Here is a 23,572-nt window from a genome sequence, read left to right as displayed (position 1 = left end):
TAACTGATGATGGTCGAAGTAGAGAGGATATAAAATGTAGACTGGCAATGGCAAGGAAATCGTTTCTGAAGAAGAGAAATTTGTTAACATCTAGTATAGATTTAAGTGTCAGGAAGTCGATTCTGAAATTATTTGTATGGAGTGTAGCTATGTATGGAAGTGAAACATGGACGATAACCAGTTTGGACAAGAAAAGAATAGAAGCTTTCGAAATGTGGTGCTACAGAAGAATGCTGAAGATAAGGTGGGTAGATCACGTAACTAATGAGGAAGTATTGAATAGGATTGGGGAGAAGAGAAGTTTGTGGCACAACTTGACTAGAAGAAGGGATCGGTTGGTAGGACATGTTTTGAGGCATCAAGGGATCACAAATTTAGCATTGGAGGGCAGCGTGGAGGGTAAAAATTGTAGAGGGAGACCAAGAGATCAATACACTAAGCAGATTCAGAAAGATGTAGGTTGCAGTTGGTACTGGGAGATGAAGAAGCTTGCACAGGATAGAGTAGCATGGAGAGCTGCATCAAACCAGTCTCAGGACTGAAGACCACCACACACACATATGTGTCTTTTCAGTGGGGAATGTAAGTACATGTTTGGGGTGGGATAAGTATAATATTTTAATAATTGCCCAATCATCTTCTTTAATATTAGGAAATTTCATCTCTCTGATGCATGACAATAAATTTACTGTGGTCTCGCGGTTCTAGGCGCGGAGTCCGGAACCGCGCGACTGCTACGGTCGCAGGTTCGAATCCTGCCTCGGGCATGGATGTGTGTGATGTCCTTAGGTTAGTTAGGTTTAAGTAGTTCTAAGATCTAGGGGACTGATGACCACAGCTGTTAAGTCCCACAGTGCTCGGAGCCATTTGGGCCATTTTGCATAAATTTACTCTCTTTCCCTTTTAAACATTGTTTCAAAAATTCAAGGCATTCAGATACTTATAGTCTGTAAAACACTTTTCAGTCATTCAAGTTACATTATTTTTTATAAATAGTCTGTGTGTGTGTGTGTGTGTGTGTGTGTGTGTGTGTGTGTGTGTGTGTATTTACGTAATTTTTGATAAACAGTACTGTGAATACTTTTGAACATTGTGGGCTTCGACAAATAATATAAAGTTCACTGTAATTGGCTTCTTGCGTTTTGAAGCACTGTGATTGGCTGTTTCATTTGTAATGGATCCTAAAATAAGTTCTATATCGCAAACTTTAATTTTTAACTGTATCGCCATTCGCCGTATTGATGATATCGCTGCCCCTGGCATGTAAGCAATCATGTGCTCCCGCATGTAGGCAACTCATTGCGCAGAGGTCGAAATGGACAGGAATGCCCATAGGCTGCGCTATTATTATTTCATAGAGTCATAAAAGTCAATATCACTTCCGGTAACTGTAACAGTGTTTTTGATTTGAATTTTAATGTCAATGTGGCGTTAAGAATTCTCCACAATCCCGAACAGTAAATTCAGACAACAGATCTCTTAACAAACAATTAAGTTGATGTTCCAGGATTTTCGTGGTTTTCGGAGAATAAAGTAATTGTATGAGTTGCCACTGCTCTGAGTGTGATTTCTTTGATTCAAAACTCTGTAATTATCCCATTCGAGACTGAGCACTAATTAAACGCGTGGAACGGATTTAAAGGAGAACGAATGCTCGACTTGATATGAAGTGGAACGAACAGAGCTGTAGCGTGTACAGCCGAGGCAACGGCAATATTTGCCGGAGACCGTGCGTATTGCTCGAGCAGAAATAGGGCGAGCAATGAGCGGCACAAAATTTTACGGCTGAGCGCTACGTCGGCTCTCTTAGTAAGCTCGTTCTCCCGGGTGTAAACAACGTCGCCGGCAGCACCTGCGGCCGTTGTTTATCTGCGATACATCAGCCCAGAAAAAGCGGGGCTGCCGCCAAATTGTTCCCTGGAGAGAACGGATTCGCGACTGCGCCAACTCGTTCATTCCTTGCGGCTGCAACGGATACTGCGAACAACATGCAAGCAAGAAAGCGCTCTGTTACTCGGGTACTCCGTCAGGTGCGACATGTATGCACATTAACCTCAGACGATCCGAAACTGTTATTTGTGCTGAAATTACACAAGTAATTAAAAGCGTTGACAACTAAATTAAAGTAACGCGGTTTTCAGTAGAAACTCAAGTGGGCAAAACAAGAGAAGTGGCCGAAAGCTACTACAATCTTGAAGCTGGTACACCGTAGCCACCGTTGTTCCGCTATTACCGCTATGAAACCATTAATACAAACATGGCTGTCAGGGCAGAGAAATTATGTACAGCATTCAGGTGGCTCTCCATGCTCATCTAGATTTAAGGTTGAGGTTATCTATACCTTAACATTGACTGAAGCGTGTTACTATCAAACTATCGGCGCGCATCACTGTAACGTAAGCAATTTTTTGTATGTAACCTAGAAGAAATAAGCAAACAAATAAGTCAGGTAAACGCAATAATGGCTTTTATATGTAAAAACGTAATTCGTAATTTCCCAAATCTTGAGAGTCCAGTTGTATTCTGATTCTGAGTGCATAAGTAACTGTGAAACGTGCCGCAACCAATGGGACGATCGAGGTACGCCTTGTCACGCACACCGAGCCAATGAATTGCGTTGACACGCTATAAAAATATGCAGCACAAATACATTTGATTATGACATTCTGACACTCCGAAAAATGAAAACTATCGTTAGGAAAAAGCAAATAGAAAACAGAAAAGGGAAAAAATATGCGATCCTTTATCAAATGTGAACTGATTGCAGTGATACACATTGTAACATACTTTAAAAGTAATTTTGTAAACAAGTTGTCAGGTTCTCCCGAGTAACGCATACGTAATTAAGTAGCCTTCCAAATGCGACACATAGCTTGTTTTGCAAGGAGAGTAAATTTCTGTCTCTGATAAAGACAGAGACTGAAATACGGGGCTTAATGTGTATCTTTTTCTATTGTGCTTACGAATGACACCTTTTTGAATTAATGACTTGATGTTACTTATACGTGTGATAAACCCATCGGATCTAGTAGCTTAAATAAAAAAATTCGTTTTCATGCATACATCGATAATATCTCGTTGGTACTAAAAATTAATAATCAATAGTAAAAAAACCAGAACTTATGAGGAACTCATATTGCCTAGCAATACAAAAAAAACAGTATAAGTAGAGACACAAAAAATAAACCTTCAAGTCACTTGATCACCATTTTATCACGTTATATTCACATATCTAATTTTTTAACCTCGAATGGTGTAATTAATTTTGAATAAATGTGTTTTAAATGCTGCATTTCTCAAGTATTTGTGTCAAGTGTAATCCATGGCCAGTATGTGGCAGACGATCGTAGGATAACTCTAAAAGCTACATTCGCGCCGGCCGGCAGAATAACCTGTCTAAGAGCTGAGGACGAAATCAAGACAGTCTTTGTCTCCCTTTTTTGACATTTTATTATGCAGCAGTACCAACTGGGATGCAGAACTCAACTGCATTAGTGCATGTTCTGCTGTGTTGCACCTCAGAGAGATCCAAATGATGCCAGTTCATGCGGAGAATATCTTGAAGACCGTAAAATATTACAATCTCTCTCTCTTTTCTTTTGCTAGAGCAGAAATGGTATTATCTGTTGTTGTCTGATGCATTTCGGTCCATAGAAGAAGCCTATATGAACTTACGTACATCATACGGTGGTCCCTTTCTTCAGAATCTGCTGTAATCTCTAATGTGCGCAATGCAAAATAGTCTCAGAAAACCGACAGGGGTCTTGTTTGTTCAACATAAAACATAAACTACTGTTGTGAATAATCTTTCCGGCGGAAAGGTATCCTCTTGGGCAAGGCAGGAGATGGCGACCAGGTGCAATGTAGCCAAGTTTACTCTTGTACTGGTGATGGAAGACAGAGTTTACGGGGGTAGCTGCAGGGTTGCGTTCGAAAGCAACAGAAAAAACATAAAGGACTCTTATCTTCGAAATGTCCTGCAAAGGTTCACATACACTTTGACTGCAAGACAGCGCCGAAACCGTCGCCGCTGATTGGAGACGGAATAACACCTTGTAGACATGACAACCGAATAATTCATACTTACACAGCGCTTGCTAAAGGCATAGTGTCTGCCATCACAATCGTCAATGTCATATCTGCTGTTTAGTAGGCAATCAATGCTAGACGGGTCTGAATAATAGGAAGTTAGTACTAAAGGTTCCGAGAGGGCCAAATGGCCCCTCTTCTCGTCCACCCCTCCCCTCCCCCCCTTACGAACGCCTGTTCAGCAAACATAAAGGGGAAGCGTTGCAAGATATGCTGCGTGGTTCTTGCGGAATGGTATTGTGTAAATTGGGAAACGAGCTCTCGAGGGAGACTGTGCTAGAGGTCTGTTACTTCCGTCAAGTATTTCGAGTAAGGACACTGAGAAAAACATTAGACACACTAGATAAATTCCCAACACATGCGATCGTCTCAGCATCCAATACATGATAGGCAATGGACAGCGAGTGGCTGCTATTTATCGAGACTCTCTTGTGCAGTGAACTGTACCGCTTGTCTCGAATACCGCAAAACATCACTCCTGTTAGCAGAACGGGTAACAGAAGCTATGCGTATGCTTATAGACCAATGTCGCTGACGTCCAACTGTTCGCGGATTCGACAGTAGGTTTTAGGCTCAGAGATTATGATGTTCCTTAAGGAGGAGAAGCTGGATTAAGGAAAAACGCTTCGTGAAACATAGTTTCATTCATGTACTACGTCTTGCAAGTCTTAGATACACCGGAACAAGCAGCCCCATCTCTCTCTCTCTCTCTCTCTCTCTCTCTCTCTCTCTCTCTCTCTCTCTCCTTTCCTACCGTTTATCACGCTATACGGCGTACAGGGTCATCTCTTTTTAAGGAGTTGATGTATTTATTGTGTTTTAAGTTTTTGGCCGAATACCTTCTCTGTTGGGACAGTCATCAGCTAACCAAAGGGAGGTAAGTTGTGTGCTCCATCTTCCTGTGAATGACGTAACATCTGCTCTGTGTATTATCTTATTTTAAATGTTCATATATCGTACCAGCTTAAGCCATAAAGGAGACCACCACAGAATTTGCCTAAATGAGTGAGGAAAATCGCTCGAAAAACCACACGCAGGCTGGTCGCTGTATCACGCCAGTAGTCGTTAACTAGCAGCGTCGATTTGCCCCGAATATGGCACATCTCCGTCTTAAGATGATTTCCGAAGGGCGTTACACGCCGCACCACATGGTCGAATAATAACCAAGTTACTTTCGCACCGAGTGCCTCCACAGTAATGCGATTGGCTCGATTCATGTCTGGCTAATAGGAACCAGTACGTTGTACCGCAATCTCAGGAGCACTATTTCTGTGTGCGCTGACGATGCTGTCACCTACAGTAGATTGTCGTCAGAGTAGGGGAAAGATTGGATTAAAATTTCCGCATGGTGTAAGGAATGATAGCGCTTTTAAAATGTGGAATACGAAGATAGTACCAGAACAAGATGAAAAGCCAGACAGTATCATATTGAAAGGCTAGCGGCGAACATTTGGACCACATCCCATCCTATTAATATTTGGGTGCATTACAATGCAGTTACATGAAGTGCGACTAAGAAGTAAAATCTGTAGTTAGGTTTCCAATGGAAGACACATTTGTTGGAAGTTGTGGGATTATTAGGGTCTCATCAATTCTGGTGCATTACTCCAGGGTTTGCATGTATTACCAAATAGTTATGACAAAATAAATAGAACGAATTGCGAGGCGGTACAGCAAAGACGAAAATGTAACTGATGTGTTCAGTAAAATCAGGGGCGAATTATTGGAATAAAGACGATATTGTTCTGTGGGGTAAGACTAGAGAAGAGACATTCGAAGAAGCCTTTTCGATTATTTTTATGCAGCCAACGCATATCTCACATACGGTTCAAGGGATTAATATAAGAAAGAAGAGGGCACACGAATGGAATAAGACAGAACATCACTAATATTGGTAAGACGTACCCTCCACTATACAGTGGCCTGCGAAATAGATGGGCTGATTCAGCTAAGCTGGTCATCTCAGACCCACTTAACGTACCGTAATATTGTTTTCATCAAACGAATTGTGAAACAGTACTCACGAAATGATGTACAGTCTCTTTTCATAGCTATAATAGTTACAGAGCTAACTGTTTCAGCTTCGCTTTTTCGCATGGAATTATGGTAATTCTGCCGCTAGTGTCTTAGTTCTAAAGAAAATGAATTTATCGGCATTTCGCTATTAGAAATTATATTAGCAGTCTCGAAGAAATACCAATAATTAGAATTTTGAACATATTTGGCAATGAAATCGATTGCTGTCTTATGCGATTGTTCATGTTCTAATACCGAATTGTCACGTAGGACTGGCGAAGCGTTCTAGCTTGAAGCAGCTAAGAGGATCTACTTTCCAATGCATAATAATGGGGGAAAGTCCTACTTAAAAATTATTCTGATGAAATTTTGTTACATGTGGTTGAACTGAAACACCAACTGAGAGGAAAATGACGTGGCATCTCAGGATGGCTCACCAGTCAACTAGAGTAACAGTTTTCCTCATTTTTCTGTCAGATCGTTGATAGAAAGGTACACCGCGAAAATCGAATACATTTGTAAGAAAGGAAATTGAGGTGTAATTGTTGTTAACTAATAACTTAACCTCATCAATTTAATGTCAGGATAGACACTTGCTTTACAAAATTACATCATCAACAGCAAGGAAAAGGAAATCACAAAAAAAAGTGGGCACACACTTCCATAAAATTCCATTTATGTCATTAAATATATGAAATGCCCACCGTCTACTGCAATCCACGTTTGCTGTCGCTGGTGCAAGAACTCCTGGACAGACTGAAAAGATTCCTTCCGTATGATAGCACATGCTGCAGTAATGCAATGTTTTCAATCCGATTAGGTCGTCGGAGCTAGTGCGTAGTCTTCATCTTTGAGTTTATCCCACATAAAATGTTTAGTAGCGTCAAATCAGGTGAACACGCAGCGCCAACTTATAACGCCTTCACGACCGGGAAAGAGCTGGATGATCGCATTACCAGTCTCAAGCGGGTAATCAGCCGGGTATCCACCATCTACCACATACATCAACGTGTTTCAGATGGTACTTTCTCTACGAGAGCCGGTAGCACTTCGATAATAAACTGTGCGTGTTATTTACTCGTTAATATTTATACATCGAAGTAAGGCCCAGTCGCATAGTCAATAATAATCTCAAATCAAACGTCCACACTCCCCTGCCCCTGATGATCAACCTTCCTCGGCCACTGTGGGTGGCCCAGAGGCCCAATCACGAGAGGCCCTATAGTGAATATTTCATTTATCAAGCTTTTTCTGATTTGTAGAAGTAGCGTCATCAGGAAAGAGAAATCTTTGAAGGAAGATCCTATTGTCATGATTTCGCACCAGAACACAGTGACAGAATTCCATGTGCCTTCTGCAGTTGTATTTATTAATCAGATAGTGGAATGATGATGATACGTACGCAAGCTATTTTCTCGCAAACAACGATGGACTGATTTAATTAGAGACGAATTCTCAGTATCTCTGGAGCTAACATCTAGATTGTGAACAGTAGCTACCAGAATATCTATTTTGTTCGTTCTATTCGTTGCAGCACTGCTTCTTACCCTCTGTGTAGTATTTTAGTGCCCGTCTAATAACAATTTTAGGCACATTCACCGAACTGTCCTTCTTACTGGACACCGTCTGTCAGGATACTTTTGTCCGTACAACTTTATTGTTCTGTTCGCGTTCATTTTGTATTCTCCGGAAGAGGAGGCATATTTACAGTGTTGTGCAAAACATGAGGACGGAAGCAAATTTCGCATGATGTGTTACTGGCAAGTAACGTAGCTCGACAACACTTGGACTATACACTGAAAAAACTGCTACGTAGTACGGAAGATAACTGAATGAAATATGCAATGAGACGAACAGAAATGACACGTTTATTCAAAGAAAGTTATTACACTGAAGGCAGCGTGATTCATGGTGGTCCCCTGGTCATTATAAAGGGCGGAACATGGTTCTTAATAGGGCTTGTGATTACCGCAGACGGAGCTGCCATGGTGGCCACAAGATTGGTAATGAGTTCTTGTGGTAGGGCGTCCCATTCCTACGCCATCGCGGCTGATACAACTGATGAAAGGTCGTTGGTGCACGTGCACCTGCTGCAATACTTCTGCACAACGCACCCCATTCGCGATGGATGGCATTTAAGTCAGGGAACAGGCAGCCTGATCCATTCGCCAAATTCCATTCGTTCTAAGAGCTCCACCACCAGTACTGTTCGATGTGGTCCCTTATTGTGGAAGGATATTGTGACCGACATCGTTGTATCCCCGGTAGCGAACTACCTAGCAGTAGGCGCCACCTGGCGACCTTCAGCTTCTAGAACGTTCTGCAGTCAGCCAACATTTCCACCGGACAGGGCATTGCCATGCTGCGACGCTAAAGCGTGTTTGTAGCGAGCGCACGAGGCAGTAGTGGGGCAGTCTCGGTCGAGTGTACATTAATGAAAGAGCTGTGAGCAATGAATACGCCTAATTAAATTATAAAATGTTTACTACTTCATTGAGGGAAATACTTCATTGGAAGAGGAATGTCGAAACGTCCATGCCTCATTTGGAGTGTTGTTGTTGTTGTTGTAGTCTTCAGTCCTGAGACTGGTTTGATGCAGCTTTCCTTGCTACTCTATCCTGTGCAAGATTGTTCATCTCCCAGTACTTACTGCAACCTACATCCTTAGTGTATTCATCTCTTGGTCTCCCTCTACGATTTTTACCCTCCACGCTGCCCTCCAGTACTAAATTGGTGAACACTTGATGCCTCAGAACATGTCGCACGAACCGATCCCTTCTCCTAGTCAGGTTGTGCCACAAACACCTCTTCTCCCCAATTCTATTCAATACCTCATTAGTTATGTGATCTAATCTTCAGCATTCTTCTGTAGCACCACATTTCGAAAGCTTCTATTCTCTTCTTGTCAAAACTAGTAATCGTCCATGTTTCACTTCCATACATGGCTACACTCCATACAAATACTTTCAGAAATGACTTCCTCACACTTAAATCTATACTCGATGTTAACAAATTTCTCTTCCTCAGAAACGATTTCCTTGCCATTGCCAGTCTACATTTTATATCCTCTCTACTTCGACCATCATCAGTTATTTTGCTCCCCAAATAGCAAAACTCCTTTACTACTTTAAGTATCTCATTTCCAAATCTGATTCCTTCTGCATCACCCGACTTAATTCGACTACATTCCATTATCCTCGTTTTGCTTTTGTTGATGTTCATCTTATATCTCCCTTTCAAGACACTGTCCATTCCGTTCAACTGCTCTTTCAAGTCCTTTGCTGTCTCTGACAGAATTACGTCATCGGCGAACCTCAGTTTTTATTTCTTCTCCATGGATTTTAATGCCTACGCCGAATTTTTCTTTTGTTTCCTTTACTGCTTGCTCAATATACAGATTGAATAACGTCGGGGAGAGGCTACAACCCTGTCTCACTCCCTTCCCAACCACTGCTTCCCTTTCATGCCCGTCGACTCTTATAACTGCCATCTGGTTTCTGTACAAATTGTAAATAGGCTTTCGCTCCCTGTATTTTACCCCTGCCAACTTCAGAATTTGAAAGAGAGTATTCCAGTCAACATTGTCAAAAGCTTTCTGTAAGTCTACAAATGCTAGAAACGTAGGTTTGCCTGTCCTTAATCTAGCTTCTAAGATAAGTCGTAGGATCAGTATTGCCTCACGTGTTCCTACATTTCTACGGAATCCAAACTGATCTTCCCCAAAGTCGGCTTCTACCAGTTTTTCCATTCGTCTGTAAAGAATTCGCGTTGGTATTTTGCAGCCGTGACTTATTAAACTGATTGGTTGGTAATTTTCACATCTGTCATCACCTACTTTCTTTGGGATTGGATTTATTATATTCTTCTTGAAGTCAGAGGGTATTTCACCTGTCTCATACATCTTGCTCACCAGATGGTAGAGTTTTGTCAGGACTGGCTCTCCCTAGGCCGTCAGTAGTTCTAATGGAATGTTGTCTAATCCCGGGGCCTTGTTTCGACTCAGGTCTTTCAGTGCTCTGTCAAACTCTTCACGCAGTATCGTATCTCCCATTTCATTTTCATCTACAACCTCTTCCATTTCCATAATATTGTCCGCAAGTACATCACCCTTGTATAGACCCTCTATATACTCCTTCCACCTTTCTGCTTTCCCTTCATTGGAGTGTATTACCTTTAAAATCTGCAGCATCGTGAAACGAACCAGTGTCATAGATTGCGCGTGTTTTCCATTGTTTGAAGTTGAATAAATTAAATTAAAATACGTCGTCTTTTATTTCAGAAAAACCCTACCAGCATTCATTGTTAATTTTGTAACAAATAATTACGGATTCACCAAGTACACTTAGGCGATCGATCATTTTTCTATGCGATCTTGCCTGAAGTAAATCTCTCCCTATAGTCTCATAGCCAGTCATTAGGATGTGGCTCTCTTAAATTTACGAGAAATGAAGTCAGGTCCGAAGGCACACCTGAAAACAGGTACATGGGGAAGGAGTACCGTGTCCTAATAACGTTGACTAGCGATTGTACTGTGTCCAAATATGTAGAGGCCAGTACGCCCGTGCAGCATTATGCATTCCCACACCATAACGGCTGGACCGCCCAAACGGACATCTTCGACACTTCTGGACGTACTCTCATATGGCGACAGGTGAGAACAAATAATGCACCCAGGAAGAAAGTGCTTTTTTGGTCTGGAGACACCATACGGGGCACCCATCGCATATTCAACTTCAAGTTTTGGAACTTCTTTCAGGATGATACGTTCCCATATAGATGACACCTCTAATGTCTCAAAATTCTCAAATAACGTAATCTACTGATACTGTAGCACAGTTCTGTAACACTGGGTTATGCTTATCGACAATGTGTTTGCTCAGAACAACCATTTGATGCATCAAGTGCTTAAGAAGATCCGTTTGGAAAGTATGCATTAAAATTCAAATGGTTCTGAGCACTATCGGACTTAACTTCTGAGGTCATTAGTGCCCTAGACTTAGGACTACTTAAACCTAACTAACCTAAGGACATCACACACATCCATGCCCGAGGCAGGATTCGAACCTGCGACCGTAGCAGCCGCGTAGTTCCGGACTGAAGTGCCTAAAAACGCTCGGCTACAAAGGGGGGTTCGCATTAAACAAACAGGATTTTGTGGATAAGAGGACCTGCAACCATCATGGCAATGAGTTGGCAGTAATACAAACTTCGAAGAAATTTAATCATGTCTAGTTTAATGTAATTTTCTCTCCGCCCCCTTACCTGAGTTCTGAGGCCATCCAGTGGGCCCTGGTCCCCGTCTGGGTCGGTGACTGAGTGTTGGGTTGTCCTCCACATCGTTTTGTCGTAACCGACACTCCAAGTCGCTCAGTGTGACGTCAGCTGAAAACACTTGGAACTCATTGGCCGAACTTCCCCAGGGTGAGGACTGCCAGACATCAATGCCATGGCATCATTTCGTTTCATTTTGTAAATGCCACATATGTTAGTGAAGAAGTGCAATAACGTTCTGTGGAAGTGGAAGCCCGACTGAATCTAAGCGGCAATGGCAGCCGTAAGAAATGACTAAGTGTACATGTGGCAAGCGTTCAGTATTCATTGCCTTATGATTCACTATGATGCCCCACGCTTCACGGTGGTGAGAACAAAAGAACAAGAAACAAGGAAAGCAACCCGTTCACAAACGAACAGGGAACTGCTCTACCAAAGAGACATCAAGGATAGCCAAACCAATTTTCCTGACACTCCTCAGACTATTTGCATGATATCCCTCACTTACGTTGACCAACTGAAAATTCAACTATGTTTCAACAGAAAGGAGAAACTTGCGGAGTGACATAAATAACTGTCCCTAAAACCCTCACTGAATTCTACGAGCAGATGGAACCATGCAGTCGGTACTTCTAGACTCGAACTTGCCGGACAGTGGCGAGAGGATAGTCAACGAAGATGAGACTGGTTTTGCTCTCTGTCAGTAAACATCTTCCTGTTCGAGGCGTTGCTACTAATGCGCAGAGGGACACGTCCTAGCGTGATATGTAAGGGAAAGGGAGAAAATATGACTGTAGTGGCATGCTGCTATGCTATAGGGTTCTTTATTTTTAGGCTCTGCGTTTTCAAATGAATCAGGCTTAAAAATGACTCCTGTAATGGCCTGCTGATAGGTTACGCCGACTATATGACAGAATGAGTCTACGTCAATGCATGAAGAAAATATTTTTATTTTTTAAAAAAATTCAAGTCAGCAGGACCTGCAGTCCTTTTGAAGACTGACCTCACGACCCCTGTAAAACCGGTTAATGTTATTGAACATTGTACGGAAAATGGCATTGTGGCTTAACTGCTCCGCAGCCATACAACATTTTCAACGGTCAGATTTGCAGGTATTGAACACGTACCCTCAATGAGAGTTCAACCGCCCATACCAGACCATAACGAAAACGGAATTTTGTTCTCTCTGGAGAGGAGATTCTGGCAAGGAATCCAGGTCAATACGTAATTCTTACACGATGAAAGCCACAGAAAAACTGAATGTTTTATAAAGTATAGTTAGCCGTACATATGCAGATGAGTCTTCGTCTGCTTGTGGCGCCTTTAAAGCGGAGCTTTAAATATGCGTAAGATTAAGCAGTGCTCTGAAAAAATCATAAAACAGCAGCATGTGGCAAACAAGATCAGTCTCTCTTTTTGTCTGTAGCGGAAGTCGGCATATGTCGGGCTGCGACTGAGGGAAATTCTGAAAATAACTTGATTACAGGCACAGATGTGGATCTCTTATAATAGGGTAACACATGTTAAAGGCATTTGTTTGGAATGGACCTGCAATCCTTCTCGTAAATGGGGCTCATTACGTTTTCAAATGAACACTGTTAATATTATGCCGCAGGATGTAATTACGCTGTCGGAATTAGCATAGTCGGATAATTTAAATTGCCTGTGACGCTGTAAAAATTAGGGAAACGAGAATATATCCTAATGAACAATTAACATGCTCTAGTACGTTAAATGTTTACTGCTTCTTTGTCACATACAACGAACATACCGCAAACAAGACCGTTGTTTATCTGAAGATCATAACAAATTTAAAACGGTTTTAATGAGTTTCGACTGCAAATAATGGAGATATCATATTGTTTTCAGAAACTCTAGTTATTTTCTCTCTTCTACGGGTTTCGAGAAAACTTTTCTGAAAATCTTTCCTGGAACTGATGCTAACCTTTAACACTGAGCTGAAAGTAAGTGCATCAGTTTGGAATACAGTGAACATCTGAGACTTCTGGTTACGTAACTGTTTACATGAAACACAGCGACGTGGTGTAGTGACTGTCCCATGGTATGATAGCCTCAGTTGTTTTCTATTTTTGATGTTACAGCCTGTCACTAATGGAGGAAGGCTATTTTCGGAATCTAACCTGCCTACGAGCTCTCGGAGAATGATTCATCAATGAAGGACAGCGTCGTCTTCATGTAGCACTTCGACCTTTCGAGAAGTATATTCTGTTGAAAAATTTGTGTCGTTTAAAGAAATGAGCGAGATCAGGCTGCAAACCTTTTTCCCATCTGGTGAAATATCTTGTTGAACGGACATTGAACGGACATTCGGGTTCGTCCTTATTGTAATGGAGCCGCACGTGGGCAATGACTTCGCGATACACTGACTAAGGCGTTGTTAGCCATACCGATAGAGCGCAGCCTAAATGTTAGCCAAAACTATCGGACATTGATCTGAACTGCATCCAAGGCGATTACAGCGTGGTCGATGTGTCCTTGATCTTCTGAATAATATATCCGTCACGTTACCGGGGCGACAACACAAACACGCTTAAACAGCTGGAGAATAAGAACGATGATGTGCTGCACTTGTGCACGGCCGATCCAGTTAGCTAATCAGAGCATGAGGTAACATCTGAGAGACAGGCTATAGGTCTAGCTTCTAGTAAGAACAAATACCTCCAAAATGATAGCAAGACCATTGGCCAATCAAACGAGGAATGGAAGCAAACGTCTTCTGTCATCCATCGCAAAATTGCCTGCTGTTGTAGCATACTACAGAAATCTCTAATGGCGAACTGATCAACACCACCACCACATCTCCTCCAGAAAAGCGATTTCGTCATGTTTCACGGTCGCTAACAGCGGTAATGAGCACTTCAATACCAGCCTTAGTTCTGTAGCGCTTCACAATTTCCCTGTGTTCGTTTCATTTCCATATTCACCACTTGTTACATTTAACATACACTTATTACAGTCTTCCAAAGAGGAGATTACTGTTTCAAGTGCAAGCAAAATTGCTTTACAAGTTTTTCACTTTGAAAAGTGGCAAGCTGTACGACTCGTCTCTTTTCATTTACTTACCAAAATAATTCGACTGGATGGGAGTCGCGTTAGACAGGCTCTGACAAAATAAACGTTACTTCGATTAATGAGATTCCAGTGAGCGTATGTGCTGCCTTCATTTCCTTTTTGCAACAGTCTAATTTAATCTGGTCCTAACTATATGTTTTGCTTTTCTGGGTGAGTTTTATAATTGAGGAACTCTGCAGATACGTGATAGGAGCCGCAAGTGGGACAGCGTAAGTGACCTCTTGTGGAACAACGGAACTCGATCTCTGCAGGACTGTGAGCGGTGAAGCGGCAGGTATAGCTGCCTTTCTGTTGTCTTGGGAAAGTCGTCTGAGCCAGCGTCAGGCCTATTGTGCAGTTTTTTTGCGTGCATCCAATTTTAACTGATACGCTCAAAGCACTTATTCTGGATGACGGAACTCTGTTGGCAGGAGGTAGGCATTCGGACCATGTTAATAAAAGTGCAATCAGTTGAGAAATATCTCCTAGTTTTCCAAATCGCAAAACGCCTCTTACATACTGCCCTTTCCGAAGAAACCTCTGAGTTGTTGCCTAGATTTTCACCTTTTCTCAAGGGCTGTGATGCAAGGCTTCCTGCTGCTTAAAAGGGCACCGATTGATGAAATTGGTGTGATGTGACGAGGACGTTATACGTAGCGCAAAACGTTTTTGGAAAAATGAGGCGCCGGCCGAAGTGGCCGTGCGGTTAAAGGCGCTGCAGTCTGGAACCGCAAGACCGCTACGGTCGCAGGTTCGAATCCTGCCTCGGGCATGGATGTTTGTGATGTCCTTAGGTTAGTTAGGTTTAACTAGTTCTAAGTTCAAGGGACTAATGACCTCAGCAGTTGAGTCCCATAGTGCTCAGAGCCATTTGAACCATTTTTGAAAAGTGAGGCGGGATATTTTGTTATGGTAATGATCAGGCAGATTGGGGAGCTGATGTAACTTCAAAGAGGATTGGCTGTCGAGATTCTTGGTGGGAATAAGAGTGTAGTCAAGTCTTTACTGACTAGAAAGAAAGCACTTCGTTTCTGGACTTGGCGCTGAACACATCGGTACTCCACTGGCCACCCTCTCAAATGGAACGATAGACTCCATCAGCGGAGTGAGGTCCAATGGCCTAGTCCTTGGCAGAGCGATTCTAGCATTGTACTTGACAGTAGCCAGTCACGTTGTCACTGTGCTCCTCGTATCGATCATAATAATGAAGATTATGAACAGCTCTGTCACTTTATGACCATCACGAACTAAAAGTTCAGATTCATTATTGGTTTCTCCTTCCCCCATTCATCAGTGCACTTTCACCTGCATGGGTTTATTCGGCTTTCCGCCCAGACAAACAATCGCTGTAACTGATATGCAGGCGTTTCGACAGAAATTTTATAAAATCAGACACTAATTTTGACCCCCATCGAGTAAGCTTTGGCAAACGATAGTTCACTTTTCTCACTGTCATGATTAATATTCTAGGTTTGCAATTCTCATGAACTAATGATGTATTTATATCCTTATCCATTTTAATACTTTTTGTAATAAAATAAAGAGTACACATAAATCAAGTCTTCGGCTCGCGTGGATGTTGACTGCCTTACTACTTTTCATGTTTTTAAATGAGAAACTGCAAATTCCCCACCTTAAGAACCACCTCTAAGCCCAAGTTCTTTCAAATGGTTAATCAATCCGTTGCGTACATTGGTGTCTAGGCTGCGTCTCTATCACGATTGGTTCTGATTCTATTAAATTCACTCACACACACTTACGGTTTTGCAACTACTACCACTGTACCTACGAATGCAACTTGGTATGTCAGATTAATTTGTATTGCAGTATTTAAAAATCTCTTAACGATTCCAGGATGTTATGAATGATTCTCGTAAGTATTTCCTCAATATTTCTTCTAAAGTGATCAGCGTAATATATGGTGTAAGAGACAAATGTAAACGAATTTGGTGTTTATTATGACAAACTGACTGATTTCTCTTGTTTTCCTTTTTCTCTGTTTCATAATAAAGTCATTTTTATCACTTTTGAGCACCAATGTCCTTTTGCTCTAGGCACAGTAGGTTCAGTACACAGGAGCCAAGTTGAGAAACTATTTGTATTCAGGCTACTAGTATTCAACTTTGCAGATACAAGTATATTCTATGCAAAAAATGTATCTGTTCTCACGAGAACTGAGGCTCTGAAAACCATATACCATCTATTAATATGTGCTACCAAAGAGTTAGTCTTATGGAAATGTAAATCAAAATAGCACCATAATTATTTACAATCCGAGTGGTTTGAAAATTTCTTTTTATTGTTCAGTTAACGTATCAGTTCTAAAATTGACTCTTATGTGCATTCGTAATAGTGCACTGTGTTGGTAATCGCACATTGATACCTTTTCAGAGCAGTAAAGTACATATTGCGCCGCCCCGAGCCTCGCAGAGCTACACAAGGCTTAACACACTGGAGGCTTTTTTCCAGAACTCTGATGCTTGTATTGAGGGAATTCGTATCTGGGGAGGCAACTGATTATCGTCTTTTAAACACACACAGTATCAAAACAACCAATCACATCCTTTACCTTTAAATGAAATTACTAAGCGCTAGTAAAGACATAGGGAAGTTCCACTGGTGCCCAAGTTCGTTGTGACTCTCCTCAGATTGACTCTTCCTTAAATTTAGTAAAATACATGATATTCAGTTACACAAATCAAATAGGATAGCATCAAAAATTAATGTCGCTGTAAACAGGAGTCAGCAAACGTGCTTCATTTCATTGGTTATACATCATGACAGAAATCTGAACTGAAATAATGATGTTATTGAACTCATCCTAGAGCTAATTATAGTAACTATTTCTCTTTGCATGAGCTGGTACTTGGAATACAAAAAAATCAATTCCTTAACAATTTTGCGCGTTCAGAATCACTAATGCCGTGTGGAAAAATACTCTGCCATATTTAGAAAGAAGGAATTACCAACGTCCGCCACATCAGCGGTAGTAATGATCGTCGGTACTCACTGTTAAAGTTGTCATTGGCTGAGAGAGTTTCTAACAATCCTAACAATCATGCTTCAGCTCAGAGATAATGACTATTTTTCTGAGATATATTTCGACGACAATGGATTTCATACTGTGAAGAAACAGGGTCGAGTCTTTGTTATGGCGACAGCTCATCATTTGTGGAAGGCGGAAGAGGAGGGAGGGAGCGTTTCGAAAAAGCTTTCTGTTTGGTAGAGAGGATAGGAGGACAGTTCAAAATTTTAGTAGAAAAAAGTTACAGTAATTGTAAAAGGGATCTAAAAGAACAAAACTCAAAAACCAGTTAGGAAAAGACGGTCATATTAGGTCAAATACATCTCTATAGAACCAACTTCCACTGACGCGGAACAATATCTGAGGAAATAAAAATTGCCGCCAGAGCCTCTGTGAGCACAGACGGAAGGGTGGGCGCCGGGGAGCGGGGGAGGGGGTGGGGTTGAGTCAGATGGAGGATGGGAGACGTGTCGCTTCTCAAGTGGGAGAGATAGTATAAAGCGTGTTAACTATACTGAACGGTGGTGCGCGAAGGAAAACAAGTAGAGTACTTAATGTAAATGTATGCTGCAAACATTATTGAAATTGATGACGAACAGAAAACTGCGAATTGTGAGTCACCCACAGTAAGTCACCAGCTGCGCGCGGACTGGGAGTCGTGAACAGAGTACAGCGATGATTGTGGCCGAGAGTCGTCCAGATCGATGGCTTGTTTAGTCGCTCCCTTCCACACATATTTCTTTATGGGCAGTAAACCGTATGTAGCATCAATATTATTGGTTTAAGAACACGAAACTGTATTTTAATTTAATCAAAACCTAATACCGTATCGTCCAAGAATATCCATACGTTTTGCTGTCCCAGAGACAGTTCAAAAAGATTTTCGAGACACGGATGAAGAAGGAAGGCGAGGATTCCCAGTGACACTATCTGCTGTGCTGCCGAGAACAAGAAGACGCAGCCCACTAGATCTTGAGACTGTGAGCAATACAAAAAAGTCTTGCCAAAATCCTCTGACCCCGACAAAGTGCTTCAGACACACAACTTTAAATAGCAAGTCATGTAACACTCACAGTCAGCGGCCTAGTACTTTGAATACGTTTGTTCGAGATTCATACTAGAATGTACATCATGTCATTAACACTATTACTTTGAAATTCTGCTGAACACTGGACCACTTTGTAGTTAGCTTTATAATAGAGACTGTAATTTCGTCCGAGTTTGCTGTTGTCTTCTGCCGTTGTTTTCAATCAATTGAGCGCAGGTAGGTGGGAAGTCGTGGTGGCTCCTTCATCCCGTAGTGTTCCTTGAGGTCAGTTACTATCGACAGGTAGAGAGCCCATGCTGGCAGACTGAGTGTAGGAACTAGTGACCGAAAGGAAGGGGGCGGCGGTTGCGGCGCTGTATGACGCTAGCCAGTCGGAGAGCAGAAGTTAGGCTGGTTGTAAAAGCACTGGCTGCATACGGCGTGGTGCTGGGCGGTCTAGCGGGGAGGGCGGCTCTAAGTGCGACGTCAACCTTCACTAAGCGTGAAAGACTTGTAGTACGGTGAACACAAATCGATAAACACAGTCGTGTTCGTTCGTATAATTCGCCTGTTCGGCCGCAACGCGGTCTCTGGAGGATTATGCGATTTAATTGGACGGCCCTCGGTCTCTCGGATGATCTTCAGTTGCATTACAAGAAGTCCACTGTGCAATAGTAATAATTAAAATACAGCCACAGAAGACGTTGCAAGTTGAACATGCAGCCATAAAAATATTTGATTGTTTAACATACAGGGTGTTACAAAAAGGTACGGCCAAACTTTCAGGAAACATTCCTCACACACAAAGAAAGAAAATATGTTATGTGGACATGTGTCCGGAAACACTTACTTTCCATGTTAGAGCTCATTTTATTACTTCTCTTCAAATCACATTAACCATGGAATGGAAACACACAGCAACAGAACGTACCAGCGTGACGTCAAACACTTTGTTACAGGAAATGTTCAAAATGTTCTCCGTTAGCGAGGATACATGCATCCACCCTCCGTCGCATGGAATCCCTGATGCGCTGATGCAGCCCTGCGTACAAACACTTCGACTGAAATGTGCAGGAGTTCCATCGTGCACGAACCACATGTTGCGTCGTACTAGTAAAGGCACATGTTCTAGCAGCACAGGTAGAGTATCACGTATGAAATCATGAGAATGTGCTCCATTGACCGTAGGTGGAAGAACATGGGGCTCAATCAAGACATCACCAACAATGCCTGCCCAAACGTTCACAGAAAATCTGTGTCGATGACGTGATTGCACAATTACGTGCGGATTCTCGTCAGCCCACACATGTTGATTGTGAAAATTTACAATTTGATCAAATGGCTCTGAGCACTATGGGACTCAACTGCTGTGGTCATCAGTCCCCTAGAACTTAGAACTACTTAAACCTAACTAACCTAAGGACATCACACACATCCATGCCCGAGGCAGGATTCGAACCTGCGACCGTAGCAGTCGCACGGTTCCGGACTGCGCGCCTAGAACCGCGAGACCACCGCGGCCGGCACAATTTGATCACGTTGGAATGAAGCTTCATCCGTAAAGAGAACATTTGCACTGAAATGAGGATTGACACACTGTTGAATGAACCATTCGCAGGAGTGTACCCATGGAGGCCAATCAGCTGCTGATAGTGCCTGCACACGCTGTACATGGTACGGAAACAACTGGTTCTCCCTAGCACTCTCCATACAGTGACGTGGTCAACGTTACCTTGTACAGCAGCAACTTCTCTGACGCTGACATTAGGGTTATCGTCAACTGTACGAAGAATTGCCTCGTCCATTGCAGGTGTCCCCGTCGTTCTAGGTCTTCCCCAGTCGCGAGTCATAGGCTGGAATGTTCCGTGCTCCCTAAGACACCGATCAATTGTTTCGAACGCCTTCCTGTCGGGACACCTTCGTTCTGGAAATCTGTCTCGATACAAACGTACCGCGCCACGGTTATTGGCCCATACATCAAATGAGCATCTGCCAACTCCGCATTTGTAAACATTGCACTGACTGCAAAACTTCGTTCGTGATGAACACTAACCCGTTGATGCTACCTACTGACGTACCGAAGTCAACATTACCTTCCTTCATTGGGCCAACTGGCGGTGAATCGAGGAAGTACAGTACATACCGACGAAATTAAAATGAGCTCTAACATGGAAATTAAACGTTTCCGGACACATGTCCACATAACATCTTTTCTTTGTGTGTGAGGAATGTTTCCTGAAAATTTGGCCGTACCTTTTTGTAACACCCTATATATATATATATATATATATATATATATATATATATATATATATATATATATATATAGTGTTAAGGCTCGCCGACCACGTGACTATCTTCTTCTGTGCGAATGCACAAACAGTGCCCGAACTCTTACGATAATCGGCAACGCGCCGCGAGTAATGAGTATAATGGGCGGGGGCACTACGAATGTAGTGCGGGACAATACGTTGAGAATGTGGGTTTCAAGGGAGGCGTGCCAGAGATAAATCCCTGTAGTCGCGCTATCATTTGTGTCCCCGGTGGCTCAGATGGATAGAGCGTCTGCCACGTAAAGCGGGAGATCCCGGGTTCGAGTCCCGGTCGGGGCACACATTTTCATCTGTCCCCGTTGACGTGTGTCAACGCCTGTTAGCAGCTAAGGGTGTTTATTTCATTGTAAATTAAACAAATCAGTGATGTAGCAACTGTTTCACATGTATATATACCAGTAGAACTACATCAAGTTGAACTGCGTTTACTCGCACCCCAGACGCATGCAAGTAACAGTATTTTCGTTCTGAGCCTATCCTGGCCGCACAGAGTGTGTATCTGCTCACGATACTAGCAGGAGGCTGTTCTATCTGTGTCCAGGGGGCTACAAATCTTCAGTGTAACTGTTCAGTTTATATGAGCGATAAGTTGCACGAATTCCGAAGACAACTGCGCAGTTCTGGCAGAACGTTCGCCTGCTCGGGAGACTTTGTATTTTTGCGACGATAAACTGCTCTGAGTTCCGTTGCAGGCTTGTGGTCGCCACGCGCCTGAACCTCCAGCTTGGACCCACCTGTCGCGGCGCTGCTGGAGCGCCACCTCGGCGGCGCGCAGCCCGCTCTGCACCTTGGCCCTCGCCTCGGTCATCAGCTGCCGCCTGGCGGTGCGCTCCTCGAACTCGAGCTGCAGCACGTCGTCCTGCATCTTGCGCTGCACGCCGGCGATGGCCGCGTCGCTGGACTCCAGCTGGCGCTGCGCCGCCTGCATCGCCCGCGCCTTCTCGCCCCATCCCGCTGGCCGGCCGATCTGAGACGCCACCAAACAACAGTGTACAGTTTACCAACATCTGAAACGTGCTAATACTCGTGTCCTATTAGCCGGCGCTTAATAGGTTCTGGGTCCCAACAGGCATAAGAAAAATCAACAACCACCAGTTTTACACAGTTAAAGAGTTATCATGAAAGAGAAGCAGCTTGGAAGAAAAATGCATACCTTAAAAACAAACGTGTTATTCAAATGTCTTAATATGTTTCTTGCGATAGAACTGTTCCAAACCATGCGGTACCGTTCTCGCTTCCCGCACCCGGGTTCCCGGGTACGATTCCCGGCGGGGTCAGGGATTTTCTCTGCCTCGTGATGACTGGGTGTTGTGTGATGTCCTCAGGTTAGTTAGGTTTAAGTAGTTCTGAGTTGTAGGGGACTGATGACCATAGGTGTTAAGTCCCATAGTGCTCAGAGCCATTTGAACCATTTTTTTGTTCCAAACCACTTCATGTATGAATCCGTCACCGTGATGCTGTCCATAACAGGAGTTACGTTATTCACTACAGACGATCGCCTTCATGTATTTTCTTGATGCCATGGTTCTGCTAAGCACTGCCACTAATTTTGACCGCTGAATTTACTAGAAGCGAAGAAGTCTCAGTAAACATCAACTCTAAAACACATATCTCAAGAGATATGAGCACTTCTCCAACCTAGATACTCTGAAACAAATCTCATCTCCTGCAGGCTCTTTGCTTCCCATATATTGACAGGTGGTAGTATGAACTAGAACACGAAAAAATGTACAGTAAACATGACCTATACCTGCATACCTTAAGAGGTACGAGCACTCGTTCATCTATGCTGATATGAAACGCATCTCTTCTACTGAATACGTGCTCATAGCTCTCAAGGTATGCGCTTCAGAGTTAATGTCTACTGCACATTTTTTTCTTGTTTTGGTCCTTACTACCTCCTCCCAAAATATGGAAATCAAAGAGCTAGCAGCGGAAGAGATTTGTATCGAAGATGGAGAAATACTCATAGCTCTTAAGCTAAACGTTTTAGAGACCATGTTTACTGACACCTGTTAGCGTCTAAAAATGGTTCAAATGGCTCTGAGCACTGAGGTCATCAGTCCCCTAGAACTTAGAACTACTTAAACCTAACTAACCTAAGGACATCACACACATCCATGCCTGAGGCGGAATTCGAACCTGCGACCGTAGCGGTCGCTCGGTGTTACCGTCTAGTATCGCGTACTTTCCACTGTAAGTGTTTCAAAGCACTCCGTCTTCAGGCCACGAGTGGCCTACCGGAACCATCCGACCGCCGTGTCATCCTCATGGAGGATGCGGATAGGAGGGGCGTGGGGTCAGCACACCGCTCTCCCGGTCCTTATGATGGTGTTTCTGACCGGAGACGCTACTATTCGGTCGAGTAGCTCCTCAGTTGGCATCACGAGGCTGAGTGCACTCCGAAAAATGCCAACAGCGCATGGCGGCCCGGATGGTCACCCATCCAAGTTCCGGCCACACCCAACAGCGCTTAACTGCGGTGAGCTGACGGGAACCGGTGTATCCACTGCGGCAAGGCCGTTGCCGCTGTAAGTGTTTACGCCATTAATTATAATATTTGTCACCCTCAGTGATGAACGCGAGTGCCATGTGGACCCATAGCCCAAATTTCCACCGTTCTGGACAGTCGAAGCTTTATGATCAATGACTCAGCATGTCAGCGATGCTTATCAATAAGCAGATGATAGTCAGATAATTGAGTGTGCAGCTACTGTAACTGCTTGGTCTCCTCTTTTC

General features: G+C 43.1%; 1 protein-coding gene and 1 pseudogene across 1 annotated transcript in view; both read right to left on the bottom strand.

The window, feature by feature from the left end:
- Window positions 1-21,761, bottom strand: part of LOC126485017 (trichohyalin-like) — a 181,056-nt gene extending 159,295 nt beyond the window's left edge. Inside the window, exon 1 of the mRNA XM_050108622.1 lies at window positions 21,568-21,761. Coding sequence (XP_049964579.1) covers window positions 21,568-21,761 — 194 coding nt within the window. The remainder of the gene's footprint in view (window positions 1-21,567) is intronic.
- Window positions 21,762-23,243: 1,482 nt separating this feature from the next.
- On the bottom strand, window positions 23,244-23,361 carry LOC126485706 (5S ribosomal RNA; annotated as a pseudogene).
- Between the last annotated feature and the right edge of the window lie 211 nt (window positions 23,362-23,572).

The sequence above is a fragment of the Schistocerca serialis genome, chromosome 6 (genome assembly GCF_023864345.2).
Source record: "Schistocerca serialis cubense isolate TAMUIC-IGC-003099 chromosome 6, iqSchSeri2.2, whole genome shotgun sequence".
Classification (NCBI taxonomy): Eukaryota; Metazoa; Arthropoda; class Insecta; order Orthoptera; family Acrididae; genus Schistocerca; species Schistocerca serialis.
The sequence above is the reverse complement of the archived record's forward strand: the minus strand, read 5'-3'. Positions and strand labels throughout refer to the sequence as shown.